General features: G+C 40.5%; 1 protein-coding gene across 1 annotated transcript in view; it reads left to right on the top strand.

The window, feature by feature from the left end:
- LOC141149662 (fibrillin-2-like) overlaps positions 1–19285 on the top strand; it is a 238446-nt gene extending 219161 nt beyond the window's left edge. Inside the window, exons 62-65 of the mRNA XM_073636910.1 lie at positions 4334–4453; positions 6825–7059; positions 8062–8230; positions 16676–19285. Coding sequence (XP_073493011.1) covers positions 4334–4453; positions 6825–7059; positions 8062–8230; positions 16676–17047 — 896 coding nt within the window. The 3' untranslated portion in view covers positions 17048–19285. The remainder of the gene's footprint in view (positions 1–4333; positions 4454–6824; positions 7060–8061; positions 8231–16675) is intronic.
- Positions 19286–26231: the final 6946 nt, after the last annotated feature.

Genomic DNA, 26231 nt, shown 5'->3' on the forward strand with positions numbered 1-26231 from the left:
AAAAAATTATTTTTAATTTGCAACCTGATGGAGGTCAGTATAGATGGACTAATAGAACAAGTCCCACACGCTGCTAGAAGCCCAAATATTTTTTCAGAGCTAAATGAAGAAAAAAATTATTTTTAATTTGCAACCTGATGGAGGTCAGTATAGATGGACTAATAGACCAAGTCCCACACACTGCTAGAAGCCCAAATATTTTTTCAGAGCTAGATGCAGAAAAAAATTATATTCAGTTTGCAACCTGATGGAGGTCAGTATAGATGGACTAATAGAATGATGCTATGCCCAAAAGATTTTACTTCACTAGGTGCAGTAAAAAAATTGGTATTCTATACACAGGTGGTATATCTTGCAACACAGATAGGCTACTCCACTGACTAACACACTCTGCAATAGGCCAAAAAGGATTAGCTTTGCTAGATTCAGCCAAATGCTGTGAAAAAAACTTGCACAGCACTGGCACAGACCTGCCTGGCAAAAACTGATAGGAACTGATGTAACCTAGTCCTGAAAAGGACTCCAATTACAATTAGTCTTTACTCCCACAATCTATCTATTTAAGAGCACAGACCTGCCTGATAAAAGTCGTAGGAAATGCTGTAACCTAGTCCTTAAAAGGACTGCAATCACAACTATTCCCTACTCCCAAGCTATCTGTATATTTGTGCGAAAATTGGCTTGAAATTAACAAGGTATAGCGCACACAGCAACAGCGGTGCCGTCTAACACGCAGCTGCAGCAGTGAGAAAATGGTGGCGACGGGGAAAATGGCTTGGTCTTATAGGGCAAGGACATGTGACATACACTGCCAATCACACATGCCCTTGCTTGTGTGAAAAAAAGCACTTCGCTCCGTGTGTGCGCTGCTGATAGGCTGACAGATTGCACCTCCCCACTGCAAATGCGGGAAAGAGAAAAAAAAATGGAGATCTTCATTGTTCCTGCAGAGATCCATCCCCTGCCCCTCCCCCCGCCCCGCTGTACACTCAAACTGCGTATTAACATTAATTTTCATCATTACTGAGAAAAAATCCAGTTATGATTTTGGTGCACGAACAGTTATCGAACATAACCTCGAACAGCCGAATTTTTCTCAAATTGTTCGTGTTCGCCGACCGGCTCGAACACCGCCCAAAACAGCTCGAATTTGAGATTGGCGAACAGTTCGAGTAGAACAACGCTCATCTCTACCGGGGAGGTTTGTCACAGCAATAGGCTCAGTGGTGCACCCATTGCGCCCTGACAGTCAGAGTCACTGCTAAGCACACCAAGATCTCAATTTTCAACTTGGCACATGGCGTACTCTTTTGCGTCCTGCAAGGCCTGGTCATAATATGCCATAGATATGGTACCAGAACCTCGGTGCACTTCTCCGGAGGCAATTTCTCCCCTCGACGTCATCACCTGGGGTCATCTTTTGCAAGACTCTCCTTATCGTTTTCCTTACGTATGAGTCCTCACTTTGACTTGGGGGTGGGGCGGTTGACCTGCCACTCATCGCCTTGGCTAGGAGTTCCATCTGCTGCCTGTGCTGCTGCATCTGCTGCCGTTGCCACTGCTGCTGCTGCCATAGCTGTTGCTGCTGCAGATTAGCCTGCATCCGTTGCTTTATCTCCTCCATGTTGTCGGCTTTTGCTCCTGCAGTCGCTTTTACCCAGGACATGCGTTATCTCTGCTGGAAGTCACACTGCCCCTCGGGAATCGCGCCCGCATTCTCCACCAGTTGTAGGGTTTCTACTCACTCATCTGTCGTTGACGTACAGTACAGACCAAAAGTTTGGACACACCTCATTTAAAGATTTTTCTGTATTTTCATGACTAGGAAAATTGTACATTCACACTGAAGGCATCAAAACTATGAATTAACACATGTGGAATTATATACTTAACAAAAAAGTATGAAACAACTGAAAAAATGTCTTATATTCTAGGTTCTTCAAAGAAGCCACCTTTTGCTTTGATGACTGCTTTGCACACTCTTGGCATTCTCTTGATGAGCTTCAAGAGGTAGTCACCCTAAATGGTCTTCCAACAATCTTGAAGGAGTTCCCAGAGATGCTTAGCACTTGTTGGCCCTTTTGCATTCACTCTGCGGTCCAGCTCACCCCATACCATCTCGATTGGGTTCAGGTCTGGTGACTGTGGAGGCCAGGTCATCTGGCATAGCACCCCTTCACTCTCCTACTTGGTCAAATAGCCCTTACACAGCCTGGAGGTGTGTTTGGGTTCATTGTCCTGTTGAAAAATAAATGATGGTCCAACTAAACGCAAACCGGATGGAATAGCATGCCGCTGCAAGATGCTGTGGTAGTCATGCTGGTTCAGTATGCCTTCAATTTTGAATAAATCCCCAACAGTATCACCAGCAAAGCACCCCCACACCATCACACCTCCTCCTCCATGCTTCACGGTGGGAACCAGGCATGTAGAGTCCATCCGTTCACCTTTTCTGCGTCACACAAAGACACGGTGGTTGGAACCAAAGATCTTAAATTTGGACTCATCAGACCAAAGCACAGATTTCCACTGGTCTAATGTCCATTCCTTGTGTTCTTTAGCCCAAACCAGTCTCTTCTGCTTGTTGCCTGTCCTTAGCAGTGGTTTTCTAGCAGCTATTTTACTATGAAGGCCTGCTGCACAAAGTCTCCTCTTAACAGTTGTTGTAGAGATGTGTCTGCTGCTAGAACTCTGTGTGGCATTGACCTGGTCTCTAATATGAGCTGCTATTGACCTGCGATTTCTGAGGCTGGTGACTCGGATAAACTTGTCCTCAGAAGCAGAGGTGACTCTTGGTCTTCCTTTCCTGGGGCGGTCCTCATGTGAGCCAGTTTCTTTGTAGCACTTGATGGTTTTTGCAACTGCACTTGGGGACACTTTCAAAGTGTGCCCAATTTTTCGCACTGACTGACCTTCATTTCTTAAAGTAATGATGGCCACTCGTTTGTCTTTACTTAGCTGCTTTTTTCTTGCTATAATACAAATTCCAACAGTCTATTCAGTAGGACTATCAGCTGTGTATCCACCAGACTTCTGCACAACACAACTGATGGTTCAACCCCATTTATAAGGCAAGAAATCCCACTTATTAAACCTAACAGGGCACACCTGTGAAGTGAAAACCATTTCCGGTGACTACCTCTTGAAGCTCATCAAGAAAATGCCAAGAGTGTGCAAAGCAGTCATCAAAGCAAAAGGTGGCTACTTTGAAGAACCTAGAATATAAGACATATTTTCAGTTGTTTCACACTTTTTTGTTAAGTATATAATTCCACATGTGTTAATTCATAGTTTTGATGCCTTAGGTGTGAATGTACAATTTTCATAGTCATGAAAATACAGAAAAATCTTTAAATGAGAAGGTGTGTCCAAACTTTTGGTCTGTACTGTAGGCACAGTAAGCGGTTTCAGTAAAATTTCCAGGCTGGTTTATTAAAACTTCATAAACCGCTCAGCATAACCAAACAAAAAGACAGCCTTTTCCGGCATAGAGTTAAAACAGAAAGTAAATAGTCCAGTCCCATCCATCTCCTTGACTGCTCATAAACTCAGCCCTGATACGTCCTGTTAACTCTCTCAGCACTATACATGCTGTAGCCTGTTTTCCCGGGCTTACATCGCCGAGGCTACCAACCTTGATGATACATATCTCCCCTCAAGAACTTATCCGGCGGCCATCTTACAAGGTGAATTTCAGTTATACCAAATAAACACCTATCCACAGGATATAGAGATGACTACTATATTGGTGAGGGTCCTCCTGCTGAAACCCTAACTGATCATAAGGAGGGGGAACTTGTGCCCATGTTTTGAATGAAACGATGGTGACACGGGTACTTCCGCTTCATTTAATTTCTGAGACTGCTAAAGATAGCTACATGCAGAGCGCCGCTATGGCTGGTAGTCCCATAGAGATTGAATTGAGCAACAGGGAACATGCCTGATCACCAGTATATTCAACTGGGAAAAATAAGTCCTGTTTTCTGATGACAGTTGGAGGTCAGATTGCTGAGACCCACACTTGTGGTAGGTGAGAACTTGTCATAAATGTAATACCCCTTTAATCTCTCTATCTCTCTTTTCTGTAAAAGATGAAATAAAAATACTGCAACATATTATCTTATAATACCTGATTGGATAAAAAGAAGTTATTTAAACACTTATACTTCTCTTACTCGATTGTGATATTATTACTATGTTGACACTCCCAGTTCATTATTTAACAAATTCTACAAATTGCAATGTTAGTATTGAGAAATGTACTCACTTCTCTTCTATATAAATGTGATATTTGGCAGTGCAATGAGAAAATAAACTTCCTTCTATTCTGTAGATGTTGATGAGTGTGATGGCAATCACCGCTGTCAACATGGCTGTCAAAATGTGCTCGGTGGTTATCGGTGTGGCTGCCCACAGGGTTATGTGCAACATTATCAGTGGAACCAGTGTGTTGGTGAGTAGTGGAAAGAAAAAATAAGTCTCAAACAAGTAGATGAATAGATGTTGGGGTATATTTCATGATATAAAAACATTGTATAGTATGTTAGTATTACCATGAGTTCTCTCATTATGAGCTGGAACAATATAGATATGGGTGGAGCAGGTATGGGAAAAGCCATTAACAGATTACACTCAGTCTATGCTTCACTATCATTATTTAGTTGTGGCTGCCATTGTGATAAGTTGCCAAGTAATTTTGATTTCCCTGCCATTACTCTTCTTATCCCCTTTGCAACGTAGGATATAATAGTACCTCCTACATCCAATCCCAATGTATGTAGCGGGCTCAGGAGCTGAGCCTGCAGAATTGCCTACAGTTACTAACCTTGTTACACATTCAGCATCTTTCTGCAATACCAACAACAGGAGCTATTGTTTAAACATAAATGCCACTATCAATCATTGATTGCAATCGTGGGGTGCTGGTGGCGTGTCATGGCAGCCGGGCACCTGCTGAAGGTTACAAGGCTGCCATCATATTCCTCCTTTGAATGCCTTAGTCATTTAGACATTTGTACATAGCACTACTGTAGCATTGCAGTACATAGAAAAAGCAATCAAACACAGGCTCAAGTTCCCTCAGGAGACTAAAAAATAGAGAGAAATATTTTAAAAAAAGTTTAAAAAAATATATAAATTATAATTACCCTAATTTTCCTGTTTAAAAGTAAAGAAATTAAAAGATTAAAGATTCATATTTTGTGTCATCTGATGTATAAAATATAAAGTGAATAAACCCAGGCCTATACCCAGTATACACAGGCCTTTATACGTCTATATCAATGGAAAGATAAAAAAGAGATGGTTCTGGGAAGAAATGAAAAATAACGAAAGCAAAACAAATGTGTCCACGGTGGGAGGAAGTTACTATGTGAATCGCTCTTCCTCCTAATCAAAGTTATTATAGTTTTACAAATAAATGAGAAAATTGCAGTATTTAAAGGGTTATTCCCATCTCCGAGATCCTATCCCAATAGGTGTAATAATAATAATAATATTAGCAAATACCTCTAAGGCTGTGTGCCCACTATGCATTTTTGAAGCGTTTATGCTGCGGAATTTACGCAGCGTAAACGCTTCAAAAACGCTTGTTAATCCGCCCCCCATGGTCCCCAATGACAAGCCGCACTGTCAATGCCCATGCTGCGGCTTTTTCCGCAGCGTTTATGCTGCGCTCAAAAATCCGCAGCAAGTCCATTAATTTTGCGGACACGCAGCGTAATCGCCGCCATTGACTTACAATGGACCGCGTGACATCCGCATCACTGCATCTGAACAAGCAGATATGACACGGTTCAATGTGCGGATGGTACCCAGTTCTGGAGGAGAGAAGACTCTCTTCCAGACCTGGGTACCATTGTACCTGTGAAAAAAAGAATAAAATAAAAAATAAAGATTATATTTACCTTCTGGCGGCCGCTGTGCTTCTCCTCCTTTGCCCGAAGATTGCGTTGGACAGAAGGACCTGCGCTGACGTCACAGTCATGTGACGGCAGGCCCTTCAGTACAGGGCATCGCGATCAGCCGGCAGCCAGAACAGGAGCGCAGCAAGACACCGGGGGACATCAGAGGGTAAGTATAGATTTATTTTTTTATTTTTGAACATTCTTTACAGTCACACTATATAAATCCATGCCGTTTGCATGGATTTATATAGTGTGACCAAGTTGTCAAGCACTTTCCAAGTGATGCTAAAATCGCTTGGAAAGCGCTTGTCAACCCGCATGCGGAAATGCATGTGAAGAACGCTTCACATCCGCATGTATTTGGCAGGAAATACGCATGCACAATCTGCATGCGTTTTTTCTGCCAGGGAGATGCAGAAATGCTGCAGAAATTTTCTGCTTCATTTCTGCATCGTGGGCACATAGCCTAATTAGAGATGTAGTATAGTTTTTCTGATTCTCTCTGTCTCTTTCCTCATGTGCAGGAATTGCAGGACCTTATGTATCCATGGTTACGACCACTAGCAACTAGATAACTAACTGTCACTATATCAGTGGCCGTAACCCTGGATACCTAAGGTCCTGCAATGCCTGCACATGAGGAAAGAGACATAGTGAATCAGAAAAACTATACTACATTTCTAATTGGAGGTATTTGCTAATATTATTATTATTATTATTATTATTACACCTACTACATATTGGGATAGGATCTTGGAGATGGGAATACCCATTTAAGGAAGATTTTTTTGGCGATAAAGTTTTCCAAAGGGCTAGAGCTTTTTGGTGGTATGAGTATATACAGCATTAGTTGGGCCACATACTTGCTGATATTTTGCATTGTTTTATTAGATTAATGGACGTTTTCTCTTCTGTCAGATGAGAATGAGTGTTCCAGCCAATCTACCTGTGGATCTGCCTCCTGCTATAACACATTGGGAAGCTTCAAATGCATCTGCCCCTCTGGCTTTGACTTTGACACTTCTTTTGGTGGCTGCCAGGATGTAGATGAGTGTTCAGGTGCTGGTGGAAATCCTTGCAGCTATGGGTGCTCCAATACTGATGGTGGTTATCTGTGTGGATGTCCAGGAGGCTACTACCGAGCTGGCCAAGGGTGAGAAATTATTGCTCAAAAATTAAGTATTAACTTTATATATAGGATGAATTTAATAAACTTGTGATTAGTAATATATGCCTTGTATTTGTGGCTTTTGGTTTCCATCTTCTCATTTATAATAAGTGAGGTGAGATTTTCAGCTAAATTGTAGTATATATTTAAGAATGACCTCTTATGTGTCCAAAAAAAGTTTTTTACCTTGCCAAAATCCCCAATGAACCCCATCAATCTGATGCTGTTTTTTTTATTTTTTATTTCGCCCTTTTATTGCGGAAATATGTCCTTTCTTCCTTTTGGGGTCCAGTATGATTATTCCTGGCTTGTGGTCCAAGAGAGCAAGTCAGAAGAGTTTTCTTTCGGGGCGTGTAGTCTTCCTCCCACTGACCTGATCTGTAACTGGCTGAACAGCGTGATATCGAGAGACCTCCCCGTTTTCAATGTGACGTGCGCACAACGTGGTCTTACAAGAACAAGGGGATCTCGCAAGATCACGCTGTTCAACTAGTTTCAGATGCTGCCAAGCTGTGATTGGGTAGGGTCATAGAGGGGGAGGACTTCACGCCCCCATAGAAAACAATTTTGAAACACACCCTTTGGAATACAAGCCAGAAATTTGCATACTGGGCGCAAAAGAAAAAAAGGCATATCTCCATAATGGAGAGCATCAGATTCAGGGGAGCACTGGAATTTTGACAAGTTAACAAACTCATTTTTTTTACATGTGACAGGACCTCTTTAAAGTAAAATGTGCGTAATTATACTATGCACACTGTACAATTAACATATTTATTTAGTCCTAGTTGTTAAATCACTATCAAAAGGAAACGGATCATGTGTTCTTAAATCCCAAATATCTTTTTTCTTTAGATATCTTACTTAGAGAGCATTATGAAATGAGAAATTTGTTACAGGCAATTGCCTTGTTCATGTTGATGTCACTTCTGACATAAATTACGGTAGGCAGCAAAGCAGAATTAATATGTCCTTCTGTCACTGCAGACACTGTGTGTCAGGCCTTGGCTTTGGCAAAGGTGGTTACATCCCAGCTCCAACTGAAGAAGATGAGGAGAACATCTTATCCCCAGAAAACTGTTATGAATGCAAGATCAATGGCTATCCAAAGAGAGGAAGACAGCGGCGTAGTGCTAATGAAACCTCTGAGCATGAGGTAGGAATAAAGTAGAAAGATGTAGAATAACTAGAAACAGTATTAATAATATAAATGCCACCAACATTAATATTTTTTTAATAAAATATATTGATTCCCAAAAGGTAACAGTGTATGACTGTTAAAAAATAATACCTATCTCTGACCCCTATCACCATCATTGAAAGTGGAGTTGTCAGCACACCTTACATGCATGTTTCAAAAAATACTTGCCCTTCACTAAAAATTTCAATTTTGGATCAGTGCCCCGATTCTTCAAAGTGTTTCCACCAGAATTATGGAGATACCTTGAAATGTTGCAAACATTTTTGCCTAATTCAAAAAAATTAACAACTTTTGGTATTTTTACTCCAGTCCTGGCCAGCTTCGCCAAAATGTGCTGAGCTATGGTAGGACAAGATATGGCAAAACTCGCCTGGCAAATACATAATTGTTGTCAATATGTGGATGTAAATTGCACAAGAAATGTGCTGTCAGTCCCTGGCTGGAGTAACATATCTGGTGAGGTGCATGATAGTCGTAAAATATCCCTAATGCTTACTCCATGGCGTGCTGTGCAATACAAAAGACTGGCATGCAAAACTGGTGTCAAATATACCAGTCTTAATGGGGTTATCCACTACTAGGACAACCCCTTTTCAATCTGAATATGCGTCCCCGTTAAAATAAAAACACCTATACTCAACTCCCATGTCGGCACCGTTCGGCGTCATTGTCCCCACCTTCGGGCATATAAGTAAAGAAAAGTGAGAGCTGCGGCTGGCCGCTCACCTCCCCTTGATTACTTATAAGTCCGAAGGAGGGGACAGTGACGCCAGCGCTGATTGGGCGTAGGCAGGGCCGGCTCCAGGTTTTTGTGGGCCCTGGGCGAAAGAGTTTCAGTGGGCCCCTTTAACACATACCATGATTCATGATACACAGATACGGCAGAGAAATATATATATAGTAAAATGCCGAAGATTTCACTTCTTACATTACATGAGCGATATCTATTGTAAATTCCACAATAGCTCAGACACAGGCAAATCGCTCCATACAGAATACTGGCCCCCATAAAATGCTCCATACAGGATACTGGCCCCCATATAACTCTCCATACAGGATACTGGCCCCCATATAACGCTCCATACAGAATACTAGTCCCCATATAACGCTCCATGCAGACTGTGCCCCCACATAATGCTCCATGCAGGCTGTTCCCCCCCCACCATAATGCCTCATGCAGGCTGTTCCCCCCACATAATGCCCCACACAGGCTGTTCCCCCTTATAATGCCCCCTGCAGGATGTCACCCTAACCCCCTTATAATGCCCCATGCATTATGTCACCCCCCTTATAATGCCCCATGCAGGATGTCACCCCCCCTTATAATGCCCCATGCAGGATGTCACAGCCCCCACTCCCTTATAATGCCCCATGCAGGATGTCACTTCCCCCCCTTATAATGCCCCACGCAGGACGTCACCTCTCCCCCTCCTTTATAATGCCCCATGCAGGATGTCACCCCCGCTTATAATGCCCCATGCATTATGTCACCCCCCTTATAATGCCCCATGCAGGATGTCACTTCACCCCCCTTTTTAATACACCATGCAGGATGTCACACCCCCCCACTCCCTTATAATGCCCCATGCAGGATGTCACTTCCCACCCCTTGTAATGCCCCATGCAGGATGTCACTCCCCCCCCTTATAATGCCCCATGCAGGACGTCACTCCCCCCCCTATAATGCCCCATGCAGGACTTCACCTCTCTCCCTCCCTTATAATGCCCCATGAAGGATGTCACTCCTTCCCCCCCTTTTAATGCCCCATGCAGGATGTCACTTTCCCCCCTTTTAATGCCCCATACAGGATGTCACCCCCCTCCCCTCCCTTATAATGCCCCATTCAGGATGTCACTTCCCCCCCCCCTTTTAATGCACCATGCAGTATGTCACACACCCCACTCCCTTATAATGCCCCATGCAGGATGTCACTTCCCCCCCTTATAATGGCCCATGCAGGATGTCACCCCCCCTTATAATGCCCCATGCATTATGTCACCCCCCTTATAATGCCCCATGCAGGATGTCACTTCACCCCCATTTTTAATACACCATGCAGGATGTCACACACTCCCACTCCCTTATAATGCCCCATGCAGGATGTCACTTCCCACCCCTTATAATGCCCCATGCAGGATGTCACTTCCCACCCCCTTATAATGCCCCATGCAGGACTTCACTCCCCCCCCCTATAATGCCCCATGCAGGACTTCACCTCTCCCCCTCCCTTATAATGCCCCATGGAGGATGTCACTCCTTCCCCCCCTTTTAATGCCCCATGCAGGATGTCACTTTCCCCCCTTTTAATACCCCATGCAGGATGTCACCCCACTCCCCTCCCTTATAATGCCCCATGCCTCCATGCATTAAAAAAAAAAAATCAAATACTCACTTCTCGCCTGCTCAGGGACCCGGCACTTGCCCGGGTGCGCCGGGTGCTGATCCCGGCCCTGGGCACAGGGCTCACATGACATAACCTCACGTGAGTCCCGGGAACGCAACTGCCAACACTGCTGGAACAGCGCTGGTACAGGAGGTAAGTATAGGTATTTTTATTTTAATGGGTTCAAACATTCAGATTGAGAAAGGGTCTTTAATGAATTTGGGCCATTATGTTTGAATAATTAGACCATTGTGTTTTAGCATTTCTCTTGTAAGTGTGGCTTGTTTCTACATAGTATGCCATTGTCTAATCAATGCTCTCCACATTTGGGAGAACGATTTGCCCATACCTAATCCACCAGGTGAGGTTACTGCTGACTGCCATATGCAAGCAGAGATTGAACGAAGAGATGCCCACAAGTGTCAGGCTATCTCCATTCTATTTCAGGGCAGTTACAGCCTGGCCAGATGTGCAACCAATTAATCAGAACACCACCTAAGGTCTCTTTCAGACGTCCTGATATTTCTGGTACTGGAAAAGCCAGTACCGGAGATATCCGTGTATCTGTGTGTCATATGTATGGCAACCATGTGCTGCATATGTGCCGCATCGGAATCACACGTACTGGCACCTGGGAATCAGTGGTACAGTTAGCAATTTTCCCAAGCGCAGGATGCCGGAGGCAAGTATCATCATTGTCCCCTGCTTGCGCTGATATCAGAGCGAGCAACTCACAATATTGAGAGTAGTATTCAGCGCCCACTGTCTCCAACAAGTGTAAAAATAAGAATAAAATAAAAAACACATTATACTTACCTTTACACCTAATTCCCTGAAGCCCATGTCACCTGTAAACAAACCAAAAATAAAAAAAACAATATTCCTCACCAGTCCGAAGTTGAAAAAATCCAATGTCCCACGCCGTAACCATCTGTGTGGAATTTCTTCATCAGCGTGTGCGGTGGCTTGAGACGACCACACACGCTGAGGAGCAGGGCAGAATGACTTGTTGCAGCGAGTGGACCCCTGAACTGCGCTGAGCTCACTGAGTGACAGGACACCGCTCACTCAGCTCAGTGCAGTTCAGGGGCCCCCTCGCTGCATTAAGTCATTCTCCTCTGCTCATCAGCATGTGCAATTGCATCATGCCACCGCGCACACTGATGAAGAAATTTCGGTCAGATGGATCACGGCGTGGTGCCGGGGTGTGTCACACTGAAGACACACAGATGTCATCCATGTGTCATCAGTGTGCACGTTTGTGGAACTTTTTGCGGCCCGTGTGGCGTGCAAAAACGGACATGTCAGCTTGCTTTGCCCACAGACACACAGTTGAATGGGTCTGCGTGTGTATGTGGCTCCAGTACGTGTGAAAACTGTCACCACACGTACTGGAGACAGGGATGTGTAAATGAGGTCTAACAGAGATTTATGCATATTTTGTGCAATAAATGTTTTTAAGGTGGGAAAGCCCCTTTTAAACAGTAAGAGAACTTACAGATAGAAGGCTAGTATGTTGCACATTTTTTCTGTGGCATAGTCTAGTCTTCACCATGAAAAAATATGATTTTGTGTAGCGTAATTACAAACCAGGCCATTAAGGAGTTGTCCCCTTTCAGAAAGTACAAATCTCTGAGTACAGTTTGTTATAAAAAGATGAACTTTACTCACCATTAGAGATGAGCGTTGTTCGACTAGAACTGTTCGCCAATCTCAAATTCGAGCTGTTTTGGGCGGTGTTCGAGTTGTTCAACGAACCCGAACGATTTGCAAAAAATTCGGCTGTTCGAGGTTATGTTCGATAACTGTTCGTGCACCAAAAGCGTGTCCTGCATGTCTGGTGCTATTTAGAGCACCAATCATGCAGGGATTGTCTGCCACTCACTGTAATGCCACAGCCATGGTGGTTGTGGCATTACAGTGATTGCCCAAATCGATGGGAACAGTGCCAACAGTGAAACATGAAAAGCCGGCAATTCAGCAGCGGCATACACCGGTACCTGACAATTTAGAACCGAAAGAATAGAGCTTCACACATAGATTAGATAGATATAAACATGTCAGCCACATATATACGAAGTACAGTGAAAGTGCTGCTTACTGTACTTGTCATTTAGCGTAAAGGATTTATCAAAAAAAATAATAGTGTTTTCATGCACCGTCTCTTTAAAAAAGCCGGCCGGCAATTCAGCAGCGGTACCCGACAATTTAGAATAGAAGGAATAGAGAATCACACATAGATTAGATAGATAGAAACATGTCAGTCACATATATATGAAGTACAGTGACAGTGTTGATTACTGTACTTGTCATTTAGTGTAAAGGATTTATCAAAAAAAATATTAGTGTTTTCATGCACCGTCTCTTTAAAAAAGCCGGCCGGCAATTCAGCATCTGTACCCAACAATTTAGAATAGAAGGAATAGAGAATCACACATAGATTAGATAGATAGAAACATGTCAGTCACATATATATGAAGTACAGTGACAGTGTTGCTTACTGTACTTGTCACTTAGTGTAAAGGATTTATTAAAAAAAATAATAGTGTTTTCATGCACCGTCTCTTTAAGAAAGCCGGCCGGCAATTCAGCATCTGTACCCGACAATTTATAACAGACAGAATAGAGCTTCACACATAGATTAGATAGATAGAAACATGTCAGTCACATATATATGAAGTACAGTGATAGTGTTGGTTACTGTACTTGTCATTTAGTATTAAAATAAAGGATTTATTATTAAAAAAATTGGCGTGGGGTTCCCCTTAATTTTAGGCTCTAGCGGAGGTTAAGCAGACAGCTGGGGCAGATGTTTGAAGCCTGGGAAGGGGGTAATACCCACGGAGCTTCCCAGGCTACTAATATCAGCCCCCAGCTGAATACATAGCCTTTACTAGCTATTAAAATGGGGGACCCCCCCCAAAAAATGACGTGGGGTCCCCCCTAATTTAATAGCTAGCAAAGGCTAGGCAGACAGCTGGGGGCTGATATTAATAGCCCAGGAAGGGAGCCATGAATATTGGCCCCCTCCCAGGCTAGAAACACCAGCCGTCAGCCGCCCCAGAAATGGCGCATTCATAGGATGCGCCAATTCTGGCACTTAGCCTCGCTCTTCCACGCTGCCCTGGTGCGGTGGCAGGGGGTAATAGGGCTGGGGTTGATGTCAGCTTATAATGCCAGCTGACATCAAGCCCAGGTTAGTAATGGAGAGGCGTCTATAAGACACCCCCATTACTAACCCCATAGTCAAAGTTAAAAAAAACACAAACACCCAGAATAAAGTCCTTTAATTGAAATAAAGACACAATTCTTTATTGTTCTAAATTAAACCATACTTACCGTCACGCCCATTCCAGCTGAAGCCAACGATCTCCTGTAATAAAAATAAAATAATAAAGCAACCTCATCCTTACCTTTCCATGGTTCCCACGACAGCTTCAGCTCTGCTACATCGAGATGACAGGCTGGACCGCAGCAGAACGCTGCCATCCAGCCTGTCATCCCGCAGACACTGAGAAGAGCAGGCTTGCTTGCGCTCCACATTGTCTCTCTGTGACGGCATAAAGATGAGCCGAGGTCATGTCCAATGAACTCGGCTCACCTCATGCACGTCACTGACAGCGTGGGAAAATTCTCATGCTGAAGCGCTGAGTGCAGGAGAATTCTCCCACGCTGTCAGTGACGTGCAGGAGGTGAGCTGAGTTCATTGGACATGAGCTCACCTTATGCACGTCACTGACAGCGTGGGAGAATTCTCCTGCACTCAGCGCTTCAGCATGAGAATTTTCCCACGCTGTCAGTGACGTGCATGAGGTGCGCCGAGTTCATTGGACATGAACTCGTCTCATCTTTATGCCGTCACAGCCAGACACTGCAGAGCGCAAGCAAGCCTGCGCTTCTCAGTGTCTGCGGGATGACAGGCTGGATGGCAGCTTTCTGCTGCGGTCCAGCCTGTCATCTCGATGTAGCAGAGCTGAAGCTGTCGTGGGAACCATGGAAAGGTAAGGATGATGTTGCTTTATTATTTTTCTTTTATTGCAGGAGATCGTTGGCTTCAGCTGGAATGGGCGTGACGGTAAGTATGGTTTAATTTAGAACAATAAAGGATTGTGTCTTTATTTCAATTAAAGGACTTTATTCTGGGTGTTTGTGTTTTCTTTTAACTTTGACTATGGGGTTAGTAATGGGGGCGTCTTATAGACGCCTCTCCATTACTAACCTGGGCTTGATGTCAGCTGGCATTATAAGCTGACATCAACCCCAGCCCTATTACCCCCTGCCACCGCTACAGGGCAGCGTGGAAGAGCGAGGCTAAGTGCCAGAATTGGCGCATCCTATGAATGCGCCATTTCTGGGGCGGCTGATGGCTGGTGTTTCTAGCCTGGGAGGGGGTCAATATTCATGGCACCCTTCCTGGGCTATTAATATCAGCCCCCAGCTGTCTGCCTAGCCTTTGCTAGCTATTAAATTAGGGGGGACCCCACGTCATTTTTTGGGGGGGGTCCCCCATTTTAATAGCTAGTAAAGGCTATGTATTCAGCTGGGGGCTCATATTAGTAGCCTGGGAAGCTCCGTGGGTATTACCCCCTTCCCAGGCTTCAAACATCTGCCCCAGCTGTCTGCTTAACCTCCGCTAGAGACTAAAATTAAGGGGAACCCCACGCCAATTTTTTTTAATAATAAATCCTTTATTTTAATACTAAATGACAAGTACAGTAACCAACACTATCACTGTACTTCATATATATGTGACTGACATGTTTCTATCTATCTAATCTATGTGTGAAGCTCTATTCTGTCTGTTATAAATTGTCGGGTACAGATGCTGAATTGCCGGCCGGCTTTTTTAAAGAGACGGTGCATGAAAACACTATTATTTTTTTTAATAAATCCTTTACACTAAATGACAAGTACAGTAAGCAACATTGTCACTGTACTTCATATATATGTGACTGACATGTTTCTATCTATCTAATCTATGTGTGAAGCTCTATTCTGTCTGTTATAAATTGTCGGGTACAGTTGCTGAATTGCCGGCCGGCTTTTTTAAAGAGACAGTGCATGAAAACACTATTATATTTTTTAATAAATCCTTTACACTAAATGACAAGTACAGTAAGCAACACTGTCACTGTACTTCATATATATGTGACTGACATGTTTCTATCTATCTAATCTATGTGTGAGGCTCTATTCCTTCTTGTCTAAATTGTCGGGTACCGGTGTATGCCGCTGCTGAATTGCCGGCCGGCTTTTTTAAAGAAAGCGTCTTCTGAGCAGTTTGTCAGCTTTTGGACACCTTTGAAGGTGTTTTCTATGTGTTTTTGTTTGCCTGCCATTGGTTTTAACGGTGTTCGACGGTGTTCTAAGGTGTTCGACGAACAGTTCGACGAACAGTTCCTCGAACATCCCGGTGTTCGACGAACCGAACCGAACCCGAACACTACGGGGGTGGCTCAACACTACTCACCATCTCCATATCATTGAGTCTCCGATGCTGCTCCCAGTGTCCAGCATTGGCTGTGTACATCGACAGCACAGTAGCCAATCAGTAAACTCAATGGCTTGGCCTGTGTAAACGGAATGCCCCCTAAGAGTTGCTGAGCTCACTAATTGGTTGCTATGCTGTCTACATGAAGTCAGCACCTCAACCAATACCATACAAGGAGAGCAGCGCCAGAGACTAGAGTTGGACCCGGGAACGATGAGTAAAAAGCAATTTTGTTGTTTTGTAACAAACTGCAGATGGGGACAAAGATTTTCCAAAAGGGGACAACTTCTTTAATAACTTTGAAAAGAGAACATTACACATCAATTTCTAATAAAGGATACCTAAACCGATATGTTTCAGAAGAGCATTAAATCAGAGAGGTGAAGTTTATCAGAGATGGCCAACAGCTAAACCTGTACAAGTACTTTATACATGAGTTGTAGAATATCTAGGAGGTCTAATATAACACATTTCTTTATATTCATTTACAAAAGAATATAACTATTGTGTTTTGTTTTACTACAGAATCATATCAGCCTGGCTAGTGTTGACATAGATGCTCCACTCAAGATGAGCTTGAATATTTCCGACTTGATTAATAAGCAACATATCATGGAGCTCTTGCCAGCCTTGGTGCCACTAGAGAACCATGTACGCTACATTATCTCTCAGGGCAATGAAGATGGCAACTTCCGCATTCACCAGAAGGATGGCTTAAGTTTTCTCTACCTTGGACGCAAGAAGGTGGTTTCAGGCTTGTATAACTTGGAGATCGCCAGTGTGCCTCTATACCGTAAGAAAGAGCTTCAGAAATTAGAGGTTGAGAAGGACTTCAACTACCTCAGTGGTGAAATAGGTCAAGCACTGAAGATGAAAGTTCAGATTCATCTTTATTAACACCATCGGCCAACACTCCTCATGTGGCCTTCACAAGATCCGAACTTTACATTCATAGAGAAAGTCTTCTTCTCTCTTGTGTTTAATTAGCAAGCTATTGTGTCAGAACCTCAGCACTAAGGCAAAAAAAATGATGGGAAATGTGGAATATGATTTCAGCAGTGACCAACGTCTGTATGTATTTTGGGACATTTTTTTTTATTCATAGTGGGGTTTTTTATATAAAACTTGGGAGGGAAGTGAGATTTTAAAAATAAAAGTTGACAGGGTGAGAAAAAAAAGTACAATGAATATGATGCATTGGATGTCCAGATTGAAATCAGAGAGACGTACACAGAGATGGAGGGTGTGTAATTCTCAACCCCAACACCAGGGATGTTGACTGGAGAATGAAATTAGTGCCTTTCGACAGCAATGGTCATGGTTTTACCAAACATGCTGCAGTGAATCTGTTTTATTTTGAACCAGAGTACTATAATACTGTGCACATAATATTCAAAGGTAATCCTATTATTCCTGAAGATTGGTTAGGTAGTTGGTCTATTTCAAAGATATGCAAAAACAAAAAAAAGTTACTGCAATTCCAAGCTTAATTTTTGGGATTTTTGTTATCAGTTCTTTGCTTAGAAGAACTGTGACCTTGTACTTTTGAATCACCACTGTTCTTAATGTTGTATGTAAGCCAACTGAAATGATTGAGATTATAGGATATATGTAAACATAATCTGGTTTAAGACCACAGTTCTCTTTGTTTTCATCTTCCATAATGTCTGAATTTTTTAGGTAGCCCTCAAAAATATTTAGGTTATATCCGGCTGACAGCAGAAGCGTACAGATCTATGCCGCTCACTAAGAACCAAGCAGAGCGTGAACAAAAGTCAAAAATGGAAACATTATGCTTCAAGCAAAGCTATAACTTACTTTTCACGAGTCAGTAAAAACTATAAAAAAGATATTTAATATAGATTAATGTGTCACCGGCTAAATGTTTGGAAACTAGCTCACATGGTGGTGACTTGAGGTGCACTTTGTTGTTAGGTTTATTTTTTTTTTTTTATTTAAAAAAAAGCTATTCAATCATTCTCAATGATTTTTGTATTAACGATCACCAAGAGCTAGAAACATTTTATTTTTTATTTATAAGATACAAAAATAGTTGATATAGTTCAAGAGAATGGTATTTTGATGCTTCCAGTTGATACCACATTTTCTTATGGGGGAAGAATCTAAGTGCCTTATTACCAAGTTTGGTAAAAACATTTTAATCATAGCGAAAGGCATTACCTCCCTTGATGATATTACTGTATTCTTCTAACTTCAAGCAAAGGTGAAGGTATAACCATCATATAGTATTAAATTAGTACAGACACCAGCATAGAACCGACAAAAACTTGCATTGATGTGCCGAGTAAGGCTAGTCTTCATTAAAAAAACCTTTAGAGATTCATCAGTGAGAACCCTTCCAAAATGGCAGAAGATGAAATGTGTTATCTCATTCTGTGTTATTCTTTTTACGTGACTGCTTAAAAATAACAGGAGGGAGAAAAATACAGACAGGATGGTGCTACTTTTGACTACGGTATGAAATTCACACAATACTACCTGACACTGTGCTGTATCCATCCCACATTGGTGCTTTATCCACCCATCCAATGCTTACATTGGCTCGGTTACTGCACTGTACATCCTTTTTTTTTAAAAAAAAATTTTTGTTTAGAAAAATATTTATGTATAACCACAACTGATAACTGTTGCTCATTTTGTAAGTTCATATTCCTGTAGTATATATATATATATATATTTTATTTGATACGTTTTTGTTTTTTTATTTCTAACTACAGAGGGCAGCCACTTTTCTTAAATATGTGTGAATACTGTATTGTTGCCGACATAAAAAAAAATCATAAACTTGAAAAAAGACATTAGCTCTGGAAAAATACGAAACGTTGTGAAATACTATGTTACTAGACGGTGCTACAACAAATAATTTCATTGTAAAAAATATTTTTTTTCAAGTCTTGTGTTGAGCCAAAAGTGTTATTTCTGGAAGAGGGAAAATGTTTTCTTTTTCTTTCTGTCCGACGTGGTCTAATGCATTGTTATATTACATTTCAAACAGTGTGCTGTATTTTTTTTGTCCTGTTCATTGTTAGGCACATATAATTTTGTAAAACTTTTCATAATTGTGTTTTTATATCAGAAGCAACAGCAACAATAAAATTATTTTGGGTAAAAATATCATTTTTGTCCTCTATAGCCAGAAAATTTAAAAATGTCATCTTACTACATAAAGAGCTTAATGTTGAGGTGAATCCGAGAAAAACATCAGCTGACGTTGGAGCGATGACTCTGTTGTTGTAGATGACGACGATGAAAGGGAACATTTTCTTATTGAATTTTTAAATTGCTTAACCCCATCAGGCATGCCAAGTCATTGCCTTACACTTAAGGTGGGCAGCATTATTATGTTATTGAGAAATTTGAATACAAAACGAGGACTCTGCAATGGTACACGATTGAATAGAAATGTTCTTGAGGCAGAGATTTTAACAGGATCAGCTGAAGGTGATAAGGCATACAGGGAGATATCCACGCAATCTTCCCTGGGCAATTCACTTTTTGAATTGGCGAACGTCTCTGTAATCTTCTAAATTTTATTTTTGTTTTCCGTAATGCCATTTACTAATTTATTAATTATGACAACTTTGTTGTTTATCGTGTAAAAAGGCTGAAAGTAAATAGACATGGGTAATTTGAGTTAGTTTTTATTATGTAGAGCACACTTTTCTAGCTTCCGAAATGTATTTGTTTCAATACTCGGGCTGATAGTTACACATATAAAAAGGTAAAGGGCTTTTCCAAACTTAAGATATTGATGACCATTCCTTGGGATATGTCATCAATATCAGATTGGTTTGTGTCTGACACTCGGCAGCCCCACCGATCAGAATTTTTTCAGCTCCAGCAGCAGCTGGGTGTAAATAGAGAACTGAGTTAGAACAACGCATCTATTCACTCTGTAGTGGCCGTTCCCAGGTGCTGCAGATCAGCTCGTTTTGAAGGGAATATAGTGTCAGGTGTCGGAGCCCCACCGATCTGATACTGATGATCTATCCAAAGGGCAGGTGCACACCAGCATATATTCTCTCAGCCGAGAAAATCGGGCCAAATATGCAAATCAAACCCTGATCAGAGTTTGATTAGAGTGTGATCATGTTGTGCTCTGATTCTCTCAAATGAAGAGAAGATGGAGAAAAAATTGGACTGCACTCAGAGTGTGATCCAAATATTGGATTCAAGTCAGGCATGGAGCTATTTTTCCTTGGACCGTCTCAGTCCGAGGAAAAAATCTGACATGTGCATAGTATAACATTAGTCCGAGTGGGATACCATGTTTTGTCAGATCACACCCAGACCGAAAAAATGCCCATGTGCCCGAGTCCAAAGGATAGGTCATCAATATTGTAAGCCTGGAAAACCAATTTAAAGGAAACCTGTAAGTAACACTACCCATCTGCAAGCAAAGATAGTACAAGATAGAGCATTGTAAAACATTATGAAAACAAACAGGCAACTAGACAAACATAGCTTAGCTATAGCTTCCTTGTAAATTTCTTATTCGTATGTATCTATCCACAGTGCCAATATTTGTCTTTATTTGATATGCAAATTAAGTTTGCACCTGCACTCCTTGGCCTATGAGTTCACTTGCAGTCTCTGGCACCTCTTCTCTTTTCGATTGATATTGGAGACAGAGGATCAATTGCATACCCTTTAGTAACCACTGCTCTCCACTGTCAATCAAGAAGCTGAAGGCTATGCCAGCGGTAAGAAGAGAAGAGGACACAGGTAAAAAACTGAAAACTAAGTGCTAACACACCAAGAAAAAGAAAAAAAATCCGGAGGATATGAAAAGCTGTTTAACATAATGAACAAAAAACATATAAAAATATATGACGCTTGGATATCAGAATATCTGTTTGTGATACATATATCTACAGTATAAATAGGAGCTTGTTGATGAGCAATCAGCAAGGAGAAAATAACTCATAATGAAGTAAGTCTCCATTTCTATGTCGGTATATATAGTATCATTGTAGCTAAAGAGCCATAAGAAGCTGCTGATTCTGTAGGAGGTGTCCCCACACTCGTAGCCAGGAACATTTCTGAGGGCACTACTACTAAATGTCCAATACAGAGAAGCCTACTCAAAAATGCAAAAGTGACTATCACAGAAATAAATACTAAAGACCACTGAACACTCATTGAAAGGGGTATACCATTAAGTATACAATAAATATATAACTATGTAAACCATGCGCCTCAAAGTACCGAATAAATCATAATATATGCCAAAAATAAGGCTATATCGGTAGTAAAAGTTAAGTGACCATAATAGCACCATATATAAAATCAAACAGTAACACCTGCCAAAAAGAGATAATAATTAATAAAATTCAAAAAGCCTAATTTACACCAGATATAGTAATTTAGAGACTGCAGAATAATACCTACTGTATTGTTGCAAGCTAGAGCGATAACCTGATGTGGAAGAAAGATGGTACAAGTAAGTGTAATATGAAAAAATGGTCAATGAGCCTGTTAAACAAATTCCATGAATGGGAGCTGAGGAAAGGACAAGACATGACGGAGGAGTGGAGACCCCACGCGTATCAACACCCAAAGTGTAACTTCCTCACGGGTAGTATTGTATAGTATAGTGTTGGTTCTATATATACAAAAATGACAGTTAATAATTGCCACATGTCCAGAGAAGAGGGGTGCGTCCTTCATATAAGCGTCCAGAGATCTCTAATGCGCATGCGCAAACACCACCAATAGAGTCTTGTTTGGAATAGAGTATTCAGAGGCCTGAGCTGCGCCTGTGCAGTTGGTTCAGGGAGATGGAAAAATGGCCGTATAAAAGGCTAACAATCATTCAACAAACGAAATGCTCATTCCTAGGGTGAAATTATCTTGAGGTTTGCTTAAAAAGTCATCATTCTCGGCAGCACATCGTCTTGTGTAAACAGGACATGTGTTGCCGGGAGCAATGGCAAGCTATGGGCAGAGAATGTGTACAGAACGTGATGTATGGACTGACCATGGGTCTTCCAACTCAAACTCAACAGCCTTATATGTGCTTATGAGACAGTTGAGTTCAGGTCAGGAGAATCGCAAAGACTCCGTTCATCACAGTCAATACATGGATGGTGTTTCAAGGATATCTGAATTCAAGCTTAACTCTTTCTACTCTTCTATATTAAAACAATGGGGATGATTCATTAATGTGTTTTCGCCAAAAACTGGCATAAAATACTTTAAATCTCAGACTTGCACAAAAATGCTACTACAGTTTGAAGCATATCTGCCAAAATGGGAAGAAGCTCAGACGAGGTATAGCTGTGCTCGCCTGTCAAATTCATCACAAGTGCTGGCATTTTGTGTGCCAAAAATGCTAAGAGTAGTATTTCTGGTGAAGCGCACAGAGGCTCATGCCACTGAGAAGATGTGCCAAATTGATTAATGAATTTGGCAAATCGTACCCAAGTAAATCCTTCATTAAGACTAGCATTGTTCATGCCAGTCTTAATAAATTGGCATCAGAGACCTCTCAACAAAGGTTGTTCCTACAGGTTTTACTGACATGGTGTAAAATTTACGAAAGATCCCACTCATCAAACTAGCACCTAAATAAACATAGCGTAGCTACAGCTTCCTTGTACATTCCTTTCTCGTGTCTATCTAAAATGACTCTTCTGGAGACTTTTATTGAGAGATTAGATCTAAGATTTCTTATTTGCACAAAGAAAGGGAATATTGATAGAAAATATGTGAGAAAAATACAGACACTTGGCACTGCCAAGACCGCCGACCCTCTGCTTTGACTTCTGTAATTGTCACTTAGTTTAAAAGGATGGGACTGGGGAAGGGAGCACTCAGTGCAGAGCCCTGGGCCATGAAGTGACTGCATCCTCGGCATGTGCAATTGTAGCACTAGGAGTCGGACCAATACTAAGTTGATTTCTCATTCATGCAACTCGCATGACCATCACCCCAGGTATGTTTACACTGTTCTCAATGTCTTTTATGTAGCATTGTCAGCAGTTTTAAGATGTCAATGTAGATACAAAGAAATAGTCGGCACTCCGTAGTCTTTGTTAGTAATAGTGGTGCACGTGGAGAGATTGCAGACAAAGTAGAGAAATCCCGGCACTCACGTGTATTTGATCAATTCATTTATTCCACATGTAGGAAAACTACAACAAGATGTTTCAGCCCCTTGCAGGCTTTTTTCAATTGTGGATAACAAAACAACTTCCACACATATATAAAGAAATTGAAAGGAAATGACATCATACAAAATTTACAAAAAATATAACAAAAAATGTTACAAAAAATACAAAAATTGTATATATTATAAAAAAAACTACAACGAACCATTACACAAAATACAACATCATATATGAAATAATAATAAAACATTATAAAAAGAAAAAAACATCAAAAATACAATCGTAAATTAATATAATGATATCTCCATACCAATACAAAAACAAAAACCTAAACATTCTAATATATCAAAATTTTCTCCAATTATATAATTCACCCAACTAGAATATATGAATGGACCATCCGCAATTATTACAATTAATATGATTTTCTAGAATATTTTTTGAAAACTACTTTTTAGAATTTTTATATATATAAAAAACTTTTTATTATTTTTATTAATTTTATAATGCTCACTCAACATAATTAATAACTCCAATATATTGTCACTAATCTTTAAAATAGTACAAATAATCAAATCATTCTATATGGGGTCATATCACAATTATTGCATCGCAAACCATGACTATTTCATAAAGGATTTTTTACAAACATCTATATATAGCTTTAGAATTTTTATTAATTTTATGATGCTCTCTGAATTAACTAGAATATATGAATGGACCATCCGCAATTATTACAATTAATATGATTTTATAGAATATTTTTTGAAAACTACTTTTTAGAATTTTTATATATATAAAAAACTTTCTATAATTTTTATTAATTTTATAATGCTCACTCAACATAATTAATAACTCCAATATATGGACACTAATCTTTAAAATAGTACCAATAATCAAATCATTCTATATGGGGTCATATCGCAATTATAGCATCGCAAACCATGACTATTTCATAAAGGATTTTTTACAAACATCTATATATAGCTTTAGAATTTTTATTAATATTATGATGCTCTCTGAATTCAATATATATAAAGACTAATCTTTAAAATGGTGTCAATAATCAAATCATTCTGTGTAGAGTCGTATCACAATTATAGCATCACCATCCATGATGTTTCTACCAAATCATGTCTATAGTCATTCCTACCACTGATCCTGTTGTAAAAATAAATTAATTCAAGGTGTTAGAGAGTGAAGTAAATCTCAAAAACATATAATTTTATGCCCCAAATAATATATTACACTACTGCAAGATATGGCCATATCTGAAGATCGCCGTCTTATTGACCTCATCCATTACTGTAATGTCCCGAAAAAATATTCATTGGTTTTGAATAGTCTGAAAAAAGGAAGGAAAAGGGTAGAGATTTAGAACATTTGGCTTACACTATAATCCTTATTCAAACCACTGGGAGACAAACTATTAAGTGTAAAAATCCAGAATGCCTCCCTCCTCAATAGGAGTTTTTTGAGGCTTCCCCCTCTTCTGGGTACATTTACTTCCTCAATTACTTGATATTTTAATTGTGCCACAGAATGTTTTTTTTCTTTAAAATGCAGTGGTAACGGAAGTGTCACATCGCAACATCTAATTGTAGATTTATGCTTATTTATGCGTACACCAACTGCCTGTGTAGTCTCGCCTATATAAATAGAGCCACAAGGGCACTTTATTAAATAGACGACATTGGTAGATTTACAAGTGAAAAACCCTTTGATATTAAATCTCTTCCCAGTGAGGGGGTGACAGAAATATTCTCCTCTGATAACATTATTACATTGCGCACATCCCAAGCAGGGATATGTTCCTTTATTTTTTGTACTAAGGAATGTCTGTCTGGGGATCAATAAATCACTGCCTACATCAGCACGCACTAATTTATCCCTGATGTTAGGAACCTTTTTATTACAAATTCGGGGAGGTGTTTGAAATTCATTAACATTTGGGAAAGCTTCCCTCAAAATATGTCAATGTTTATTAATTATTTTATCCACTTTAACATTAATCGGATGATGCTGTCTTACAAAAGATATCCGTGGCACATTACTGTCTCCTTTAATCCTATCAAGTCCCATATCTCTCTGCCTGATCCAAAACATGTTTGGCATAACCACAATGTTGGAAGTTGTTCCTCATTTCCATTATACGTTGCTCACAGATTGCAGGATCTGTAACAATCCTTTTTACCCTCAAAAATTGTGATCTAGGAATCGCCTGTTTCATAGAATACGGGTGGGTACTTTTAAAGTGTAAAAAACTATTTCTGTCTGTAGTCTTTTTATATAAATCAACATCGACACATCCAGTACCAGTCTTGATGATCATTGTATCCAAAAAGTTCATGCGTTCACCATCACATGATAAAGTAAATTTTAATCCCAGCCATATACTATTAAAATAGTTTTGAAACTCCATGACTGTTTCATGTGGCCCCTCCCATATGCAAAAAATATCGTCTATAAATCTTAGCCAAATTTTGGCATGAGTTTTAAATAAATCATGACAGTAGACAAATTTTTCCTCAAAAAATGTCATATAAAGATTTGCATATGGGGGGCCACATTTGCACCCATCGCTGATCCCCTTTTTTGTTTATAAAAAACATCCTGGAATAAGAAGTAATTCTCATATAGAACAATTTCCAGCAAATCAGATATAAATTCTCGCCGTGCCTCAGGGACTCGAAATTCCTCTAGTATCCAGTTAACTGCATTTAATCCCTTCTGATGTTCAATAGAAGTATATAAACTAACTACATCAATAAGATGTCAAAACTACTGACAGACTCACTTTATAACCGTTAGCATATTTTTATAATAGTTACATATCTACTGTGCAGTAATTTCAGTAATAAAGAATGCATAAATTGGCAGGTCATTAGATTTTACCAGGATACTGAAATGTTACTAGAAGTCACCATGTATAATCACTAACATACTGG

The sequence above is a fragment of the Phyllobates terribilis genome, unplaced genomic scaffold (assembly GCF_046119375.1).
Source record: "Phyllobates terribilis strain yellow unplaced genomic scaffold, ASM4611937v1 Scaffold_1__5_contigs__length_1240528914, whole genome shotgun sequence".
Lineage (NCBI taxonomy): Eukaryota > Metazoa > Chordata > Amphibia > Anura > Dendrobatidae > Phyllobates > Phyllobates terribilis.